This window comes from Saimiri boliviensis, chromosome 14 (genome assembly GCF_048565385.1).
Source record: "Saimiri boliviensis isolate mSaiBol1 chromosome 14, mSaiBol1.pri, whole genome shotgun sequence".
Taxonomy (NCBI): Eukaryota; Metazoa; Chordata; class Mammalia; order Primates; family Cebidae; genus Saimiri; species Saimiri boliviensis.
Genome location: NC_133462.1, coordinates 41490880 through 41510958, shown reverse-complemented (window position 1 = coordinate 41510958; position 20079 = coordinate 41490880). Strand labels below are relative to the sequence as shown.

The window sequence follows — 20079 nt, the reverse complement described above, 5'->3', positions numbered from 1 at the left end:
GGCTGCCCCCCAGGAAGGCAAAGCAGTTGCTCACTTCCTTCCCCCCAGGTCCCATCAGGCCCCCGCAGGCACACTCTCTTCCTGCTGTAGGTCCCTCTGGGTTCAAGGCTTACATGGTCCTTGCTGAGCCCCTCAAAGCCTGCTTTCTATCCCCAAAGTTACTGTCCCTAAGCCAAGTGGAGAACAACACTCCCGAAACCCAGTGGGAGTGAGTTTCTGCCCTGCCGTGCCGCCAGGCAGCATTCCGAACCCTGAAAGAGAGCCCCCGAATGGCACGATGGGGTAGGGTAGGAAGTGGGCAGCTCGGGGGGTGCAGCAAGCTTTTAGTCTTAAGTAAGTTTCCTTTTTTTTTTTTTTTTTTTTTTTTTTGAGATGGAGTCTCGCCCTCTCACCCAGGCTGGAGTGTGCGATGGCGCGATCTCGGCTCACTGCAACCTCCGCCTCCAGGGTTCAAGCCATTCTCCTGCCTCAGCCTCCCGAGTAGCTGGGATTACAGACAGGCACCGGGCTAATTTTTGCATTTTTAGTAGTGACGGGGGTTTCACCATCTTGGCCAGGCTGGTCTCGAACTCCTGATCTCTTGATCCACCCGCCTCAGCCTCCCAAAGTGCTGGGATTACAGGCGTGAACCATCGTACACAGCCACGAGTTTTTCCGTTTAACAGCTTTGCGATGGTCCGGTAATGCCGCTGTAATTTCCTAGTTCTTGCAATGGCTTTGGGCAAGACCTTTCATCTGGATATACTGAAACTTATTTACAAATTTATTCATGTTGCTGAGCTATTTGGTTATTTATTTTTGCCGTTAGATACAAAGTTGCAGTGAACATCCTCCTCCACCCACATCTTTGCACACATGGGTGATGGCCTCAATTCCTTGGAGTGGAGTTGAGTCAGAGGGTACCTGTGTTTTAATTTTGTGGTTTTTGATTTTTTTTTTTTTTTTTGAGAGTGAGTCTTGCTGTGTCACGCAGGCTGGAGTGCAGTGGCACGATCTCAGCTCACTGCAGCCTCTGCCTCCTGGTTCAAAAGATTCTCTTGAGTCAGCCTCCCAAGTAGCTGGGATTACAGGTCCCTGTCACCATGCCCGGCAAATTTGTGTATTTTTAGTAGAGATGGGGTTACACCGTATTGGCCAGGGTCATCTTGAACTCCTGACCTCAGGTGATCTGCCCACCTCAGCTTCCCAAAGTGCTGGGATTCCAGGTGTGAGCCACTGCACCTGGCCCTATTTTATTTTATATTTTATATTTAATTTATTTATTTTTTTAATTAATGATTTTTTTTTTTTAAGACAGGGTTTCACCATGTTGGTCAGGCTGGTCTTGAACTCCCGACCTCAGGTGATCTGCCCGCCTTGGCCTCCAAAGTGCTTGGATTACAGGCGTGAGCCACTATGCCCGGCCTATTTTAATTTTTTGAGACAGAGTCTTGCTCTGTTGCCCAGACTGGGGTGCAGTGGCACAATCTCAGCTTACTGGAAACTCTGCCTCCTGGGTTTAAGCAATTCTTGTGCCTCAGCCTCCCGAGTAACTGGGAAGACAAGCGCCTGTCACCTTGCCCGGCTAACTTTGTGTTTTTAGTAGAGACGTGGTTTTGCCATGTTGGCCAGGCTGGTCTTGAACTCCTACACCTTCAGCCTACCCAAGTGCTGGGATTACAGGCATGAGTCACTGTGTCTGGCCCTTTACAACTTTAGAACAATGACTGCCTTACTCACCGTGTTCCCTCTCACCTGTGGAGTCAGAACTTAATAACCAAGCTTCCTCCTCCCGCTTCGGGTTGTGCAAGCTTCCTCCTGCCCGCTTTGGGGCCGATCTGGAAAGTTCCAGGCGTCAGGAGGCAGCCTAGCCAGCTTGTGAGTTGTGTTGTGGGGGTCAGGACTTTGTGCCAGCCTGGGCCAGGTTCACCTCCCTGCCCTGTTTGCCTGTCTCTTTTTTGAGACAGAGTTTTTTGCCCAGGCTGGAGTGCGGTGCTGAGATCTCGGCTCACTGCCGCCACGGCCGCCCACGTTGAAGCGATTCTCCTGCCTCAGCCTCCCGAGTAACTGGGATTACAGGCTCTGGCCACCATGCCCGGCTAATTTTTGTGTTTTTAGTAGAGACAGGGTTTCATCATCTTGGCCAGACTGGTCTTGAACCCCTGACCTCGTGCACCTCGGCCTCCTAAAGTGCTGGGATTACAGGTGTGAGTCACTGCGCCCGGCCCCCCGTTCACACAGTTGTACTGGGAAACGCTTCCTGTCTGTCCTGTGTAGCCTACCTAAGCAGGGTGCTTCTGCCTCACCATTCCAGGGCCGGAAGGGCTGAAGTCATGGAGGGGGTGGGTGGTCAGGCCCAGTGAGGTGGCATGGATGCCATCCCTGGCAACAGACAAGAGGGGGACAGGGTGTGGTGCAGGCCTAGCTGCCCCAGCTGCTCCTGCAGGTCAGGGACTACCCACCAGCCTGGCTGCCCAGTCCATAGCCCTCGCCCCCGTGCCCACCCGCTGCCAGTTCTCATCGGCCTTGCCTCCCCTTCTGAGTCCCTCTCCTCCTCCACTTGGCCTCTGTCCGAGTCCGGCATGACAGAGTCTGACCGCCTGGCCCCTCCTGCCTCCGTGTGCTCCTCCTGCTGCCTTCCACTGTCCAGGTCACTTGGTTTGTGGCCCACCTGGCCCCCACCACCCTGCTGGCCACCCGCTCTCCAGGCCGCCCAGGGCTGTGCGCCCGACTTGTCCTCTGTCTGGGTGGGGCTGGGACTGTTTCCTGTTCCCGGAGGTGGGCTGCTTTCCCTCCGTGTGCGCCGAAGCCCCTCTGCTTAGCTGCCCCTAGCTGCCCCGTGCAGCTGAGCTGTGAGTGTGGCCTGTCCGCCCCTCCTGCTGGCTGGCGCTCAGGTTGCTCAGGCTGTTTCTGGCAAATAACGGTGTTTTGAACACAGGGTGAGCGGCTGCCCCTCCGCGCACGTGGCCTTCAGACGCACGTGAGGGCCGCTGTAGCTTGGGTGCTCACTGCGGGTGATTCTATCCTCCAGGGGACCCTGGGGATGTCTGGCGACATTCATGACTCAGGTGCTCCTCACGTGGAGTGGGTAGAGGCCAAGCACCCAGCAGGGCCCAGGGCGGCCCCACCCCAGAGAGCGATCCCACCCCAGATGTCAGCTTTGGCAAGAGGGTTGTGCCCGGCCACAGACGGGCTGGTCCCGGATGCAGATGAGTGCCCTGTCCATGCCTCTGAGTGTCGTGTGCCTTGTCCCATGCTGCCCTCCCTACCCCAGTGATACTGGGGGCACTGGGCTTGTCTCCCCCACCCTTTTTTTTTTTTCGAGACAGAGTCTTGCTCTGTCACCCAGGCTGGAGTGCAGTGGCGTGATCTCAGCTCACTACAACCTCCACCTCCCAGGTTCAAGCGGTTCTCTTGCCTCAGCCTCCCAAGTAGCTGGGATTACAGGTGGCTGCCACCACGCCAGGCTAAGTGTTTTCTTTTTTTTTTTTTTTTTTTTTTGTATTTTTAGTAGAGACAGGGTTTTACCATATTGGCCAGGCTGGTCTTGAATTCCTGACCTTGTGATCCGGCCCCCTTGGCCTCCCAAAGTATTGGAATACAGGCGTGAGCCGCTGCGTTTCACTTTTTTTTTTTTTTTTAAGACGGAGTCTTGTTCTGTCACCCAGGGTGGAGTGCAGTGGTGCGATCCTAGCTCACTGCAACCTCCACCTCCCGGGTTCAAGTGATTGTCCTGCCTCAGCCTCTTGAGTAGCTGGGATTAGAGGCACCCACCACCACGCCCGGCTAATTTTTGTACTTTTAATAGAGACAGGGTTTGGTGATGTTGCCCAGGCTGGTCTGGAACTCCTGGCCTCAAGTGATCTGCCTATCTCATCCTCCCCAAATGCTGGGATTACAGAGTAAGTCACGGTGCCCAGCGCCCTTTTTAAACAAATTAATAAACTTTATTTTCTTTTTATTTTTTGAGACAAAGTCTCACTCTGTTGCCCAGGCTGAAGAGCAGTGGCATGATCTCGGCTCACTGCACCCTCCGCCTTCTGAGTTCAAGCAATTCTCCCCCCTCAGCTTCCTGAGTAGGTGGGCTTACAGGCCTGCGCCACCACACATGGTTAATTTTTTTTTAAAAATTTTTTTGTTTTTAGTAGAGAACGGGTTTCACTGCGTGAGGATGGTCTCAATTTTCTGACCTCGTGAATTTGCCTGCCTTGGCCTCCCAAGGTGTGGGGATTACGGGCGTGAGCCACCGTGCCTGGCCTGCTTCATGTTTTAAATAACAGTTTTAGTACATCCTGGCAGTTCACCCAGTTACAGCGCACAGATCAGGTGCGTTCTTCATTGTGTCATTGTCACTGCAGTCTATTTTAAAACATTCTGGGGCCGAGCGCGGTGGCTCAAGCCTGTAATCCCAGCACTTTGGGAGGCCGAGGCGGGTGGATCATGAGGTCGAGATCGAGACCATCCTGGTCAACATGGTGAAACCCCGTCTCCACTAAAAATACAAAATATTAGCTGGGCATGGTGGCATGTGCCTGTAATCCCAGCTACTCAGGAGGCTGAGGTAGGAGAATTGCCTGAACCCAGGAGGCGGAGGTTGCGGTGAGCCGAGATCGCGCCATTGCACTCCAGCCTGGGTAACAAGAGCGAAACTCCGTCTCAAAAAAAAAAAAAACACAAAAAACGTTCTGTTACCTTGAAAAGAGACCCTGCACCCTGTCGCAGCTACTGCCTCATTTTTCTGCTTCCCTTCCCGCAGCCCCTGGAACCCTGAAATCTCCGTCCTGCCTCTGTGGCTTGGCCTGTCCTGGAAATTTCATAAAAAACAGGATCACGCACCACGTGGACTTTCGTGTCTGGCGTTTCTCACTGAATGTGGCGTCCTCAAGGTGCATGCGCGCTGTGGCCTGGGTCACAGCCTTGCTCCTTTTGATGGCTGAGTCCTATTTTATTTTATTTTATTTATTTTGAGACGGTGTTTTCCTTTTGTTGCCCTGGCTGGAGTGCGGTGGCTCAATCTCGGCTCACTGCCACCTTTACCTCCTACATTCAAGCAATTCTCTGGCCTCAGCCCCCTGAGTGGCTGGGAGTATATAGGCATGTGCCAACATGCCCGGATTATTTTGCATTTTTAGTATAGATGGGGTTTTTCCATGTTGGTCAGGCTGGTCTTGAACTCCTGACCTCAGGTCATCCACCCACCTCTGCCTGCCAAAGTGCTAGGATTACAGGTGTCAGCCACCGCACCCAACCGGCTTATTTTATTTTTTAAGACAGAGTCTTGCTCTGTTGTCCAGGCCAAGTGTAATGATACAATCTCTGCTCACTGCAACCTCTGCCTCCCAGGTTCGAGTGATTCTCCTGCCTCAGCCTCTGGAGTAGCTGGGATCACAGGCATGTACCACCAGGCCCAGTTAATTCTTGCATTTTTAGTAATGACGGAGTTTCACCACGTTGGCCAGGCTGGTTTTGACCTCCTGACCTCAGGTGATCCGCCCTCTTTGGCCTCCAAAAGTGTTGGGGTGACAGGCGTCAGCCCGGGCCCAGACTGAGTCGAATGGCCACGTGGTGCTGATCCACCGACCTGTTGATGGACTCCTGGGTTGCTTCCACCCTCTGGCTGTTGTGAGTGACGCCGTGTGAACGTGGTGTACAGGTTGACGCGCCTCTTCCTCTCCATCTGTGTCACCTCTCCCCAAAACCAGCTGCTCTGTGTTGGAGAGCAGGTCCTGAGCCGCCTCGTGGCACCTGGTCAGCCCCCAGCGTGTTGGAGGCACTCAGTGCTCACTGGGAGAACAGAGCGGCTGAAGCAGCCCCTCGACGTCCACTGTGGGTTTCGGAGCAGCCCTTGAAACCGTTGTAGCTGCAGGTGGGTGGGTGTGTACGTGTTCAAATGGGTTTTTCTGAAGCTGGAGGATCGCTTGGCTGAGCCCAAGAGTTCAAAACCAGCCAGGGCAACACAGCCAGACCACATCTCTACAAAAAATTATCTGGGCATAGGTGATGTGTGCCTGTGGTCCCAGCTACTCAAGAGTCTGAGGCAGGAGGATCGCTTGATCCCAGGGTTCGAGGCTGCAGTGAGCTATGATTGTGTCAGTGCTCTCCATCCTGGGCAAGTGAGATTGTTTCTAAAAAAAAAAAAAAAATCAAGCCAGGTACAGTGGCTCGGGCTTGGCCCGAGATGGATGGATCCCTTCAGCTTAGGAGTTTGAGAGCAGCTTGGCCAACACGGCAAACACCATCTCTATCAAAAACAAAACAAGTAAGTCAGACGTGGTAGCTCACACCTGTAGTCCCAGCTGCTCAGGTGGCTGAGGCACAAGAATTGCTCGAACCCGGGAGACGGAGGTCGCAGTGAGCTGAGATGGCGCCACTGCACTCCAGCCTAGGCAACAGAGCGAGACTCCATCTCAGCAAGAAAAAGAAATTTTTTTCTGGAAAAGAGTCGTCAGCCTTCATCACGTTCTCAGGTTAATGGTGAGCAAAGAAAGAAAGCCTGCAGAGAAGGGCCTTGGCCTTCCCCGGGACCCCGACGCTGTTTGCATATGAACAGCCCTCAGGCCTTGGAACCCCAAGGGGTGGAATCGGGAAGACCTGACGTTCCCTTTCTGTCTTTCTCTTCCCTTTGCCTAAGGATACTCCTGAACCAGACACGTGGTGATGTCTGAGGGACATCTGTGGTTGTCATGACGGGGTGGAGGCCAGGGATGCTGCCCAGCCCTCTGCAGTGCCCAGGATGGCCCCACTGTCCAGCACACGAAGGGAGAGACCTGCCCCACCCCAGAGTGGTCAGCCCTTATTTCAGCCATGCTGAGGCTGAAAAAATCTGTGTTAATTGCATGGAGACCAACTGAGTCCAATCCCGCTCACACCAAGCACCAAGATAAACTCCTGGCGGGGCAGACGGTAGAAACCAGGGGGACTCCCAGCTCCTAGGATTCGCCTCCTTCCTCCCCACTCAGTGTGTGGGTTTCAATGTGTGCAGCCTCCTGAGACCTTAGCAGGACAGAGCATCATGGGATAAGGCGTCTCGGCCGGGTGTGGTGGATCACAAGGTCAAGAGATCGAGACCAGCCTGGCCAACACGGTGAAACCCGTCTCTACTAAAAATACAAAAATTAGCTGGGTGTGGTGGCGCGCCTGTTGTCCCGGCTACTTGGGAGCCTGAAGCAGGAGAATCGCTTGAACCCTGGAGGCGGAGGTTGCAGCAAGCCGAGACCTCATCACTGCACTCCAGCCTGGGTGACAGAGTGAGACTCCATCTCAAAAAAAAAGTCTCTTGGGGATCTGTGGAATCCCTAACCAGGGGTTTTCACCCAGGGTGTTTTTTTTTTTACCCTCCACGTACTACTGGATGATGTTTGGGGGCATCTGTGGTTGTCACAAGTATGGGGAGTTCTGGCGTGGAGTAGGTGGGGGCCAGGGATGCTGCTCAGGTCGGGACGGTGGCCAGGACGGCCCCACCCCAGAGAATGATCCAGGACCTGGCCCCAGTGTCCATGGTGCCAGGGCAGAGGAACTTGTTTTCTGGGGGGCATCTAGTTGGCAAACCACCAGGAGGGGTCCTTGTCGGGTGCTGGTGGAGTGTGGAGGGGTGGCTTCCGACAAAATGCCGTGGCTTCTCCGTCCGCCAGGTAGGGCTCAGGTGATGAGCTCCTCCTTGCACACCTGCTGAGCCAGGAGACCTGGGGGCAGGCTGTGGAGCCAGGCTGGGGATGGGCCCCAGGGGATGAGGGCATTAGGATAAAAGCTGGCTGAGGGTCGGCAGAGCTGCCGTGGCGGATGTGATTGGAGCTGGAGCCTTACCCAGAAAGCTCATGATGCTGGCACGTGCCTCCTGCCGACCGGGCGGGACAGGGTCTCTCCCTCTGGGCACTGGACAGTGGGGCTGTCCCGGGTACTGCAGGGTGCTCAGTGGCGACCCTGGCCCTCACCTACTCCATGCCAGGGGCTTCCCCCAGTGGGGACAACCACAGATGTCCCAGACGTGGCCCAGCATCCCCCGGGGTCTGAATTGTGTTTGGTTGAGAACCAGGGATGGAGGTGACACACGTTCGCTGTCACACAAAAGCTGCCGTAAACACAAAGGAGGAGAAACTCCCGAGACCCTGGTGTGTGCGTGGTGCCCCCTCGATGATCTTTTGTGCCCCTGGGTGCACCCTGCAGGTGGTAGCAGCAGCCTTTGCTAGAGGGGCCCAGGGCCCTGACGGGAGGGGCTGCCATGCCACTGGTGAGCGGGACTGCCCGTGGCATGGTCCAGGTCTCATGGCCCTTTGATCTAGATCGTCCCCCCTACGAGGGTGGGGACTCAGCTTTTGGTTCATGACTGGCACCCACAGACGCCCGCCTGGCGCTTGGTGGCCGAACATCCTCTGCCTCTGATGTCCCTGCAGATGGAGGATGGCCACACTCTCTTTGACTATGAGGTCCGCCTGAACGACACCATTCAGCTCCTGGTCCGCCAGAGCCTCGTGCTTCCCCACAGCGCCAAGGAGCGGGACTCTGAACTCTCCGACACCGACTCTGGGTGCTGCCTGGGCCAGAGTGAGTCGGACAAGTCCTCCACCCACGGCGAGGCGGCCGCTGAGACGGACAGCAAAGCGGGCCTGGTGGACAAAGACGTGTGGGATGAGACGGAGCTGGGGTTGTACAAGGTGAGCCTCCTCTCCGCAGCCCGTCTGGGGTCGGACGTTCTCCCTGCCGTTCTGGTCTTTGCGTACCCAGGGCCCACGGGAGGGGCTTCCCATACCCCTCTCCAGCTCCGGGTGGGCAGGATGGCCAAGGGGTGGTTTCCTGCTTGTTCCTTGAGGGGGACATGGTACCCTGGGATTCCTTGGTGGCCCCCCAGAGCAGGGTCCTGTGTGGGGGCCTGCACGTGTGAACCTTGCAGTGCCTGTGACATTTCTGAATTGCGGCCACCACCTACCTAAGATCAGGAAATGCCACAGAAAGATCTGGGTTTCCAGTGTTTTTATTTTTTTTCTTTCTTTGAGAGGGTCTCACTTTGTCACCCAGCCTGGAGTGCAGTGGCGGAATCAGCTCACTGCAGCCTTGAACTCCTGGGCTCAAGTGATCCTCCCACCTCAGCCTCCTGAGTAGCTGGTATAATAGGCGTGTGCCACCATGCCCAGCTGATTTTATTTATTTGTTTATTTATTTATTTAGAGATGGAGTCTTGCTCTGTTGTCCAGGCTGGAGTGCAGTAGTGTGATCTCGGCTCACTGTAACCTCTGCCTCCCATGTTCAAGTGATTCTTCTGCCTCAGCCTTCCGAGAAGCTGAGATTACAGGCACATGCCACCAGGCCTGGCTCATTTTTGTGTTTTTAGTAGAGACGGGGTTTCCCCATGTTGGCCAGGATGGTCTCGATCTCCTGACCTTGTGAGCCTCCTGCCTGGGCCTCCCAAAGCGTTAGGATTACAGATGTCAGCCTCTGCGCCTGCCCTATTTTATTTCAATTTATTTATTTATTTTTTTGAGACGCAGTCTCACTCCGTTACCAGGCACCAGGCTGGAGTGCAGTGGCATGACCTCAGCTCACTGCAACCTCTGCCTCCCAGGTTCAAGCAATTCTCCTGCCTCACTGACTTCTGAGTAGCTCGGACTACAGGCGAACACCACCACGCCCAGCTAATTTTTTTGTATTTTTAGTAGAGATGGGATTTCACCATGTTGGCCAGGATTGTCTCAATCTCTTGACCTCGTGATCCGCCCGCCTCGGCCTCCCAATGTGCTGGGATTACAGGCGTGAGCCACCGCGCCCGGCCCTATTTTATTTTATTTATTTTACTTTATTATTATTATTTTTTGAGATGGAGTCTTGCTCTATCACCGAGGCTGTAGTGCAGTGGTGGGATCTTGACTCACTACAACCTCCGTCTCTCGGATTCAAGTGAGTCTCCTGTCTCAGCTTCCCCAGTAGCTAGGATTACAGGTGTGCACCACCACACCCAGCCAATTTTTTGTATTTTTAGTAGAGATGGGGTTTTACCATATTGGCCAGGCTGGTCTCGAACTCCTGACCTCATGATCCGCCCACCTCAACCTCCCAAAGTGCTGAGATTACAGGTGTGAGCCACGGTGGCAGGCCTATTTTATTTTATTTTTCTTAAGATGGGGTTTCACCATGATGGCCAGGCTGGTCTTGAACTCCTGACCTCAGGTGATCCACCCACCTCAGCCTCCCAAAGTGTTAGGATTACAGGTGTGAGCCACCGGGCCCAGCCCCTGTTTTATTTTTTAATACACAGTCTCACTCTCCCATGCTGGAGTGCAGTGGTGCAGTCTTGGCTTACTGCAGCCTCCACCTCCCAGGTTCAAGCAATTCTCCTGTCTCAGCTTCCTGAGTAGCTGGGATTGCAGGCGTGCGCCATCATACCCTGTTAATTTTCCTATTTTTTGTAGAGACGGGATTTTACCATGTTGGCCAGGCTAGTCTGGAACTCCTGATGTCAAGTGATCCTCCCGCCTCAGCCTGCTAAAGTGTTGGGATTATTGTGAGCCACAGCACCCAGTCTTTTTATTTTTTAGCAGACACAGGGTCTTACTATGTTGCCCAGGCTCATCTTGAATTCCGGGCACAAGCGATCCCCATGCCTCAGCCTCCCAGAGTGCTGGGATTCCCGGTGTGAGCCACCACGCCCGGCCTGGATTTCCAGCTTCTCCTGACAAATGGGCAGCTCTGGTGTCTCGGGGCCTCCCAGCAGCTGTGGCTGAAGCCGAGCAGCAGGGGCCTTTGTTAAGACAGTCCGTGCCCCCGGCCCCACATCCCTGTCATCGTGCTGAGCCGGGTTTCTCATGGGTGGTGGTTCCCAGCCTCGAAGACTGACCCTGCTGTGGGCATTCGAGTGTGAACCCCGGTTCCGGAGCATCCCAGCGTCCAAGGACCAAGGGGGATGCCAGCGTCCCCTCGTTCCCTGCAGGTCAATGAGTACGTCGATGCTCGGGACACGAACATGGGGGCGTGGTTTGAGGCTCAAGTAGTCCGGGTGACGCGGAAGGCCCCCTCCCGGGACGAGCCCTGCAGCTCCACGGCCAGCCCAGCGCTGGAGGAAGATGTCATTTACCACGTGAAATACGATGAGTGAGTCCTGCCGGCGGGGCGGGCCTGGGCACTCGGGGTCTGTGGCTCACCGCCAGAGCTTGGCACTGTCTTGAGATGGCAATCAGGGTCTGGGGCCCCACCCTCGTGTTCCTAAACGGGCACACAAGGCTGCCCACTCGGGGACCAGCCTGGGGACCTGAAGCCGGCTGCTCCCTCCTGGGTCTCCTCAGAGAGGTCTGCTCGGCTCAGCTGTTAAAACTGCCACTCCATCGGTTTTTCTGGTGGTGGTGTTTTCTTTTTTTTTTTTTTTTTTATATATGAGATGAAGTCTCACTCTGTCGCCCAGGCTGGAGTGCAGTAGTGCTGTCCTGGCTCACTGCAACCTCCACCTCCCGGGTTCAAGCAGTTCTCCTGCTCAGTCTCCCGAGTAGATGGGACTACAGGTGCATGACACCACGCCCACGCACAGCTGATGTTATTTACTTATTTATTTATTTATTTAAATTTTTAGTAGGGACAGGGTTTCACTGTGTAACCCAGGATGGTCTCAATCTCCTGACCTCGTGATCCGCCCGCCTCAGCCTCCCAAAGTGCTGGGATTACAGGCGTGAGCCATGTGCCCAGCCCAGATTTTCTGTCTTATTCCTTCTTCCAGGTTTGTCTTCTTTCTCTCTCTTCCTACCCTGACGTCAATCTCCAGTCCTTACACAAGTGTTTACTGGGCCCTTCCACTCTGTCGCCAGGCTGGAGTGCTGGGGCGTGATCTCGGCTCATGGCAACCTCCGCCTCCCGGGTTCAAGGGATTCTCCTGCCTCAGCCTTCTGAGTAACTGGGACTACAGGCGCCCACCACTATACTTGGCTAAATTTTGTATTTTTAATTTAATTTTAATTTTAATTTTTTGAGACAGTCTCTCTCGGTTGCCCAGGCTGGAGTGCAGTGGCGAGATCTTGGCTCGCTGCAACCTCTGCCTCCCAGGTGCAAATGATTCTCCTGCCTCAGCCTCCCAAGTAGCTGGGATTCCAGGCACCTGCCACCATGCCCGGCTAATTTTTGTATTTTTAGTAGAGATGGGTTTTCGCTGTGTTGGTAAGGCTGTTCTTGAGCTTGACTTCAGGTGAGCCACCACGCCTGGCCTCTCCTCTTGTTCCAAAGACACCAGTCCTGTTGGATTGGGGCCCACCCTACTGCAGTGTGGTCTCATGTTGATACGATTTCATCTGCAAAGGTTCTACCTGCAGCAACCCCGTTTTCAAAAACGGTCCTCTTTGTGGGTGCTGGGGATCAGGGCTTAAACATCCCTTTTTGCAGGGGGCATGGGGAACCCATAACAATTCTGTACCTGGAACATGTCTTATATAGCTGTGTGTTCTCAACACCAGCAAATGAGCCCGTTGGGAGGGGGGCCTCTGCTCACTGTTACGGGTGGCGGGAACCAGGCTTGGTGTTACCGTGGGATCTCAGGCCGGGGCTTTCCTCCCAGCTACCCGGAGAACGGCGTGGTCCAGATGAGCTCCAGGGACGTTCGAGCGCGCGCCCGGACCATCATCAAGTGGCAGGACCTGGAGGTGGGCCAGGTGGTCATGCTCAACTACAACCCCGACAACCCCAAGGAGCGGGGCTTCTGGTATGACGCGGAGATCTCCAGGAAGCGTGAGACCAGGACGGCACGGGAACTCTACGCCAACGTGGTACTCGGGTGAGTCTCACAGTCCTGGGGCCAGGCCGCTGTCTCTCCTTTCCACCCTTCCTGGCTGCCCAGCCCCTTTCAGGGTCCCCGGAGTGGGTCTGAAGCCATCCGGCCAGTGCTGTGTGTGCAACGCCCTTGGCCTCTGGCCTGGCCTCCCTGCCTCCCCTCTGGCGTCCAGTCCTTGCTCTGCTCACTGCTAAGGATCTAAGGCCAACCTCTGCCCAGGAAACCGTCTGTCACCCCCCGTCCCTGACAGGCACAGTTGTCAAGCTTCCTTTTTCTCTTGTTTCTTTCAAATTTGGTGAACAGGTCCCATTTACTGGGTCAAATTTCAGAAAGCACCCAAGACCACACGTGAAGATTCTCCCTCCTTTACCTGGTCACCCAGTTCCCCTTTCTGGCGACACCACCGTAACCAGTACTTTGCTGGAACGTTCTGATAAACATACACATCAAACCATTTGGTTTTTTTTTTTTTTTTTTTTTTAGACCGAGTTTTGCTCTTCTTACCCAGGCCGGAGTGCAATGGCGCGATCTCGGCTCACCGCAACCTCCGCCTCCTGGGTTCAGGCAATTCTCCTGCCTCAGCCTCCCGAGTAGCTGGGATTACAGGCACGTGCCACCATGCCCAGCTAATTTTTAGTGTTTTTAGTAGAGACGGGGTTTCACCATGTTGACCAGGATGGTCTCGATCTCTTGACCTCGTGATCCACCTGCCTCGGCCTCCCAAAGTGCTGGGATTACAGGCTTGAGCCACTGCGCCCGGCCCGGTTTAGGAGAGGCAAATTGCCGTCCCCGGCCCGCTCCGGGCCTCTGCCTGCTGGGACAAATAAAGTTTTATTGGGACATAGCCACGCCCATTTTCATCTTACTACCTGTGGTTGCTTTTTTGTGTTATAAGGGCAGAGTTTCGTAGTTGCCACAGACACTCTGTGGCCTCCAAAGCTAAAAATACTTCTTTCTGGCCCTTTGCAGAAACGTTTTGCAGAGCCATGTTCTTCCTTGCCTCGTGTGTGTGTGTGTGTGTGTGTGTGTGTGTGAGATAAACTGTATATAACAGAAAGTGTACTTTATTTTTTTTTTGAGACGGAGTCTCACTCTGTCACCAGGCTGGAGTACAGTGGCGCGATCTCTGCTAACTGCAACCTCCATACCCCAGGTTCAAGTGATTCTCCTGCCTCAGCGTCCCAAGTAGCTGGGACTGCACGCATGCGCCAGCACGCCCAGCTAATGTTTTGTATTTTTAGTAGAGACAGGGTTTCACCATGTTGACCAGGATGGTCTCGATCTCTTGACCTCGTGATCCACCCGCCTCGGCCTCCCAAAGTGCTGGGATTACGAACGTAAGCCACCGCACCTGGCTGTATTTTATTTTAGTAGAGTCGGAGTTTCACCATGTTGGCCAGGCTGGTCTTGAGCTCCTCACTTCAAGTGATTCATCTGCCTTGGCCCCCCAGTGTGCTGGGATTACAGGTGTGAGCCACCGCGCCCATCTGAAAATTGCCCATTTGAACCGTGTTTAAGTTTACAGTTTAGTGGCATTAATTGCACTTACGTTGTTATGCAGCCATCTCCAGCAGTTTCTCTTCTTCCCAGACTGAAACTCTGACCCCATGAAACACTCACCCCCCAGCCCCGGTCACCCCGCATCCTACCTTCCATCTCTGTGAATCTGATGACTCGGGGCGACCCCTAGGAATGGGACCACACGGGGTTTGTCCTTGGGCATCTGCTCCCTGACGTCACTGAGCGTGATGTCCTTGAGGTGCATAGCGTTGTAACCTGGTCGGCATTTCCTTCCTTTGTGGCTGAGTGATAGCCCGTGACGTTGTCTATAAACCCGAGCGTCTGGGCAACGCTGTTCCAAGTACAGGTCCTGGGTGGGGATGTTGATGGCACACGTGCGGCCCGGCAGGGAGGTCAGTGAGCTGCAGGGCAGGGATAGGAGTGGCTGGGGCTACGGGAGCCTCCTGGGTCTGGGTCTCCAGGGTGTGGCCAGGGTGTGGTTGTGGAACTGGCATTTTTTTCTCTGCTAGGGGCAGTTCTGAGCCTGAGGTTTTCTGAGAAACAAACTATCTGGATTGTTACATGGAATCTGATTTTTTTTTTTTTTTTTTTTTTTTTTTTTTTGAGACAGCGTCTTGCTCCGTCGCCAAGCACCAAGCTGGAGTGCAGTAGCGTGACCTCAGCTCACTGCAACCTCCGCCTCCCGGGTTCGAGCAATTCTCCCATCTCAGCCTCCGGAGTAGCTGGGACTACAGGCACATGCCACCACGTCCAGCTAATTTTTGTATTTTTAGTAGAGACGGGGTTTCACCATGTTGGCCAGGATGGTCTCGATCTCTTGACCTTGTGATCCGCCCGCCTCGGCCTCCCAAAGTGCTGGGATTACAGGCATGAGCCACCGTGCCTGGCCGGAATCTGATTTTTAAATGCTGGTGACTAATTTTTTTTGAGATGGAGTCTTGCTCTGTCAGCCAGGCTGGAGTGCAGTGGCTCCATCTCTGCTCACTGCAACCTCCGCCTCCTGGATGCAAGGGATCCTCCTGCCTCAGCCTCCTGAGTAGCTGGGATTACAGGCCAGCATCATCATACCTAGCTAATTTTTGTATTTTTAGTAGAGGGCGGCTTCTCCATGTTGGCCAGGCTGATCTTGAACTCTTGACCTCAGGTGATCTGCCCGTCTTGGCCTCCCAAAGTGCTGGGATTATAGGTGTGAGCCCCTTCTTGCGGTCAGTAGAGGATTTATTGGACCAAGTAAGACACAGCGGTCTGTAGTTTTCCTGTTTTGATTGATCTTTGTTGGTTTGCTGAATACTCGCCTCATAACATGAGCTGGAAAGTGTTTGTGCCTTTCTCTGTCTTCCAGAAGAGACTGTAAAATTTAAGTTAATCATTTTTAAAATATTTCATAGAATTCTTTTTTTTTTTTTTTTTGAGATGGAGTCTTGCTCTGTCACCAGGCTGGAGTGCAATCTCAGCTCACTGCAACCTCTGCCTCCTGGGTTCAAGTGATTCTTCTGCCTCAGCTTCCCGAGTAGCGGGGACCACAGGCGCATGCCGCCACACCTGGCTAATTTTTGCGTTTTTAGTAGAGACGGGGTTTCACCCTGGCCAGGATGGTCTCGATCTCTTGACCTCGTGATCCACCTGCCTCGGCCTCCCAAAGTGCTGGGATTACAGGCGTGAACCACTGCGCCCGGCATTCATAGAATTCTTTAATGAGCTCATGGTCCGGGCAGAGTGGCGGACGCCTGTAATTCCAGCAGTTTGAGAGGCTGAGGCAGACAGATCACTTGAGGTCAGGAGTTGGAGACCAGCCTGGCCAACATGGTGAAACCCCGCCTCTACTAAAAATGCAAAAATTAGCTGGGCGTGCTGGTGTGCACCCGCAGTCCCAGCTACTCAGGAGCTGAGTCAGGAGAATCACTTGAACCCGGGAGGCGGAGGATGCCGTGAGCTGTGATTGTGCCATTGTACTCTAGCCTGGACAACAGGGCGAGACTCTGTCTTGGAAAAAAAAAATCTTTAGTGGTCATGGAGATCTGGAGGTGTCTTTTGGGGGAACGTTTATGAATTGAATTTCTTCGATGGTTATAGGACTGTCTGGGCTGTTTCATCGTGGTTGAGCTTAAGTACTTTGTGGGTTTTGGGGAATTAGCTGGTTTCTCTGAACATCAAGTCGTTTGTATTTCTTTATTCTCTGATGGCCGAGAATCTAGTGAGATCCCTGTTTTATTCTGATACTGGTAATTTATGTGTTTTCTCTTCATTTTTGTGAATCTTTGCCAATTTTATTACTAGGACCTTAGGCCTTTCCCTGCTCATTTATTTGTACAGCAAGAATAAGACAGTTATTTTTATTTATTTTTTTGAGGCAGAGTCTCACTCTGTTACCCAGGCTGGAGTGCAGTGTCCTGACCTCAGCTCACTGCAACCTCAGCCTCCCGTGTTCCAGTGATCCTGACCTCAGGTGATCCACCTGCCTTGGCCTCCCAAAGTGCTGGGACTATAGGCCTGAGCCATCGCACGGTGCGTAAGACAGTTTTGTTTTGGTCACGTTTTTCTTTTCTTTTTCTCTTTTTTTTTTGATAGGATCTTGCTCTGTGGCTTAGTCTGGCATACAGTGACAAGCTCTAAGCTCACTGTAGCCCCAACCTGGGCTCAAGCAGTCCTCCCACCTCAGCCTCCCAAGTAGCTGGGACCACAGGCGTGAACCGCCATGTCTAGCATTTTTTTTTTTTTTTTAGTAGCGATGGGGGTCTTTCTACGTTGCCCAGATTGGTCTTGAACTTTGAAGTTCAAGTGATCCCCCTGCCTCAGCCTCCCACGGTGTGCTGGGATTATGAGTATGAGCTACGACACCCAGCCTTAGAATATGTTTGTTTGGCCGGGTGTGGTGTCTGATGCTTGTAATCCCAGCACTTTGGGAGGCCGAGGTGGGTGTCTCACTTTGTCAGGAGTTCCAGACCAGCTGGCTAACATGGTGAAACCCTATTTCTACTAAAAATACAAAAAAATAGGCCGGGCGCGGTGGCTCACGCCTGTAATCCCAGCACTTTGGGGGGCCGAGGTGGGTGGATGACGAGGTCAAGAGATTGAGACCGTCCTGGTCAACATGGTGAAACCCCGTCTCTACTAAAAATGCAAAAATTAGCTGGGCATGGTGGCATGCACCTGTAGTCCCAGCTACTCGGGAGGCTGAGGCAGGAGAATTGCTTGAACCCAGGAGGCAAAGGTTGCGGTGAGCTGAGATCGTGCCATTGCATTCCAGCCTGGGTAACAAGGGCAAAACTCCGTCTCAAAAAAAGCAAAAACAAAAACAAAGAAATTAGCTGGGTGTGGTAGTGCGCACCTGTAATCCCAGCTACTTGGGAGGCTGAAGCAGAGTTGTTTGAACCCAGGAGGCGGAGGTTGCAGTGAGCCGAGATCATGCACTCAAGCCTGGGTGACAGAGAGAGGCTCTGTCTCAAAAAACAAACAATGTTTCTTTTTTTGGAAGTGGAGTCTTGCTCTGTCACCGAGACAGAGTTCGGTGGTGCAATCATAGCTCACTGCAGCCTTGAACTCCTGGGCCAAGGCCAGCCTCCTTTTCTCTAACCCTTTATTTGTTGAGGAATTCTGGTCATTTGTCCCAGGGGGTACAGATGGCTCTGTCCAGACTGTATCGATGTCCAGGTGGTGTCACTTGCTGCCAACATCTATGCTACCTGTGAGCTGGCGGGTCGATGTGTTCCCACACTGTCCCATAGCCACGAGCCACATGTGCCAGACTTGAAACGTGGCCAGGAGGACCTGGAATGTACTGTGAGCGTAAAATACACAGGGGCTTTCAGAGACCTGGCACAGAAGAAGAATGTAAAGTAGCTCATTAATAACGTTTCATATTCATTCCCTGTTGAAATAATCTTTTGTCTACACTGGGTTACATGAGACATAGTCCAATTACTTCCACCCATGTTTAACTCTCAAACGTCCTCGTTAGAAAATTTAGAATGTCACACGCAGCGTGTGTTCACGGCTCAAATTCTGTTTCCCTCGGATGTTGCTGATGGAGATGTCGATTTATTGATCTCGGGGGATCAGTTTCACTCACAGGAGTTCTTGTATTTTGATGTAGGCCATTGGATCAAACGTTGCCTTTTTTTTTTTTTTTTTTTTTTCTTTTTGATGAGAAGGAATCTCCCTCTGTCGCCCAGGCTGGAGTACAGTGGGGCCATCTGGGCTCACTTTAGCGTCTGCCTCTCAGGTTCAAGTGATTTTCCTGCCTTAGCCTCCCAGGTGGCTGGGATTACAGGTGTGCACCACCACTCATGGCTAAATTTCGAATTTTTAGGAGAGACGGGGTGTCACCCTTTAAACTCCTGACCTCAGGTGATTTGCCTGCCTCTGTCTCCCAAAGTGCTGGGATTACAGGCGTGAGCTGCAGTGCCCGGCCAACCTTTATGAGTCTTGCTTGTCTGGTCGTGTTGAATGGGCCTGAGCCATCACACTCCTCACCCAAAGGTTAAACTCATTGTCTCCAGCGAGTTCTGCAATGACACTCTGGTTTCCATGTTTTCGTCTTGCTTCTGAGGCTTTGATTGCTAGGGGGCGTAGCTGAGCTGATGCCCCAGGCTCCTAGAAGCCTCCCATCCAATGTCCTGAGGACCCGTGGCTTTCAAGCGCCCCGAGGGTAGGTGTAGAGGCCTCGGTGGGGTCAGGCAGCCGGAATGTTCCAGCACCCTTGTTCCTTGCAGGGATGATTCTCTGAACGACTGTCGGATCATCTTCGTGGATGAAGTCTTCAAGATCGAGCGTCCTGGCGAAGGGAGTCCCATGGTTGACAACCCCATGAGACGTGAGTTCTGAGCCCGCCTTTCCCTGTCTTCTGAGGTGGGCACGGGCGGGGGCTCCTGTCCCGTCTCTGGCTTGGCTGGGCCCCGCCGGAGCTGACCCTGCCACCCCGTGCCCAGGGAAGAGCGGGCCGTCCTGCAAGCACTGTAAGGACGACGTGAACCGGCTCTGCCGGGTCTGCGCTTGCCACTTGTGCGGCGGCCGGCAGGACCCCGACAAGCAGCTCATGTGTGACGAGTGTGACATGGCCTTCCACATCTACTGCCTGCAGCCGCCCCTCAGCAGCATTCCCAGCGAGGACGAGTGGTGAGTGTGGCCCTGCCCTGCCCGGCGCGGGGAGACCATGTCGCCTTCCACAGACCCCCAGAGGGGCAGTGAGAAGAAACAGGCGAGGGGCGGGCCCGGGGGCTCACACCTGCAATCCCAGTGCTTCGGGAGGCTGAGGCAGGAGGATCACTGGAACCCAGGGGTTCAAGACCAGCCTGAGCAACATAGGGAGACCCTGTTGGTTTTCTTTTTCTTTTTTTCTTTCTTTTTTTTTTTTTTTTGAGAGTCTCGCTCTGTTGCCCAGGTTGGAATGCAGTGGCGCGATCTCAGCCCACTGCAACCTCTGACTCCCGGGTTCAAGTGATTCTCCTGCCTCAGTCTCCCGGGTCGCTGGGATTACAGGCACCCGCCACCACGCCCGGCTAATTTTTGTATTTTTAGTAGAGGTGGGGTTTCACCATGTTGGCCAGGATGGTGTCAAATTTCTGACCTCAAGTGATCTGCCTGCCTCAACCTCCCAGAGTGCTGGGACGCCCAGCACCACCACGCCCAGCCTGGAGACCCCATTTCTACAAAAAATTTAAGGAAAACTTGCTGGGTGTGGTGGTGCTTACCTGTGGTCCTAGCCACTTTGGAAGCAGAGGTCAGGGGCTTGCTGGAGCCCAGGAAGCTGAGGCTGCAGTGAGCTGTGATTACGCCACCGCACTCCAGCCTGGGTGACGGGAATGAGATTCTATTTCTTTAAAGAAGGAAAAAGGGGGTGAGGA

The 20079-nt window shown here is 53.6% G+C and overlaps 1 protein-coding gene across 3 annotated transcripts in view; it reads left to right on the top strand.

The window, feature by feature from the left end:
• The window catches only part of UHRF1 (ubiquitin like with PHD and ring finger domains 1), a 50028-nt gene that overhangs the window by 8146 nt on the left and 21803 nt on the right, over positions 1–20079 (top strand). For all 3 annotated transcript variants that reach the window (XM_074384761.1, XM_039466977.2, XM_074384762.1), the window contains exons 3-7: positions 8370–8630; positions 10898–11058; positions 12503–12718; positions 18949–19049; positions 19165–19351. In XM_074384761.1, the coding sequence (XP_074240862.1) occupies positions 8370–8630; positions 10898–11058; positions 12503–12718; positions 18949–19049; positions 19165–19351 (926 nt within the window). The remainder of the gene's footprint in view (positions 1–8369; positions 8631–10897; positions 11059–12502; positions 12719–18948; positions 19050–19164; positions 19352–20079) is intronic.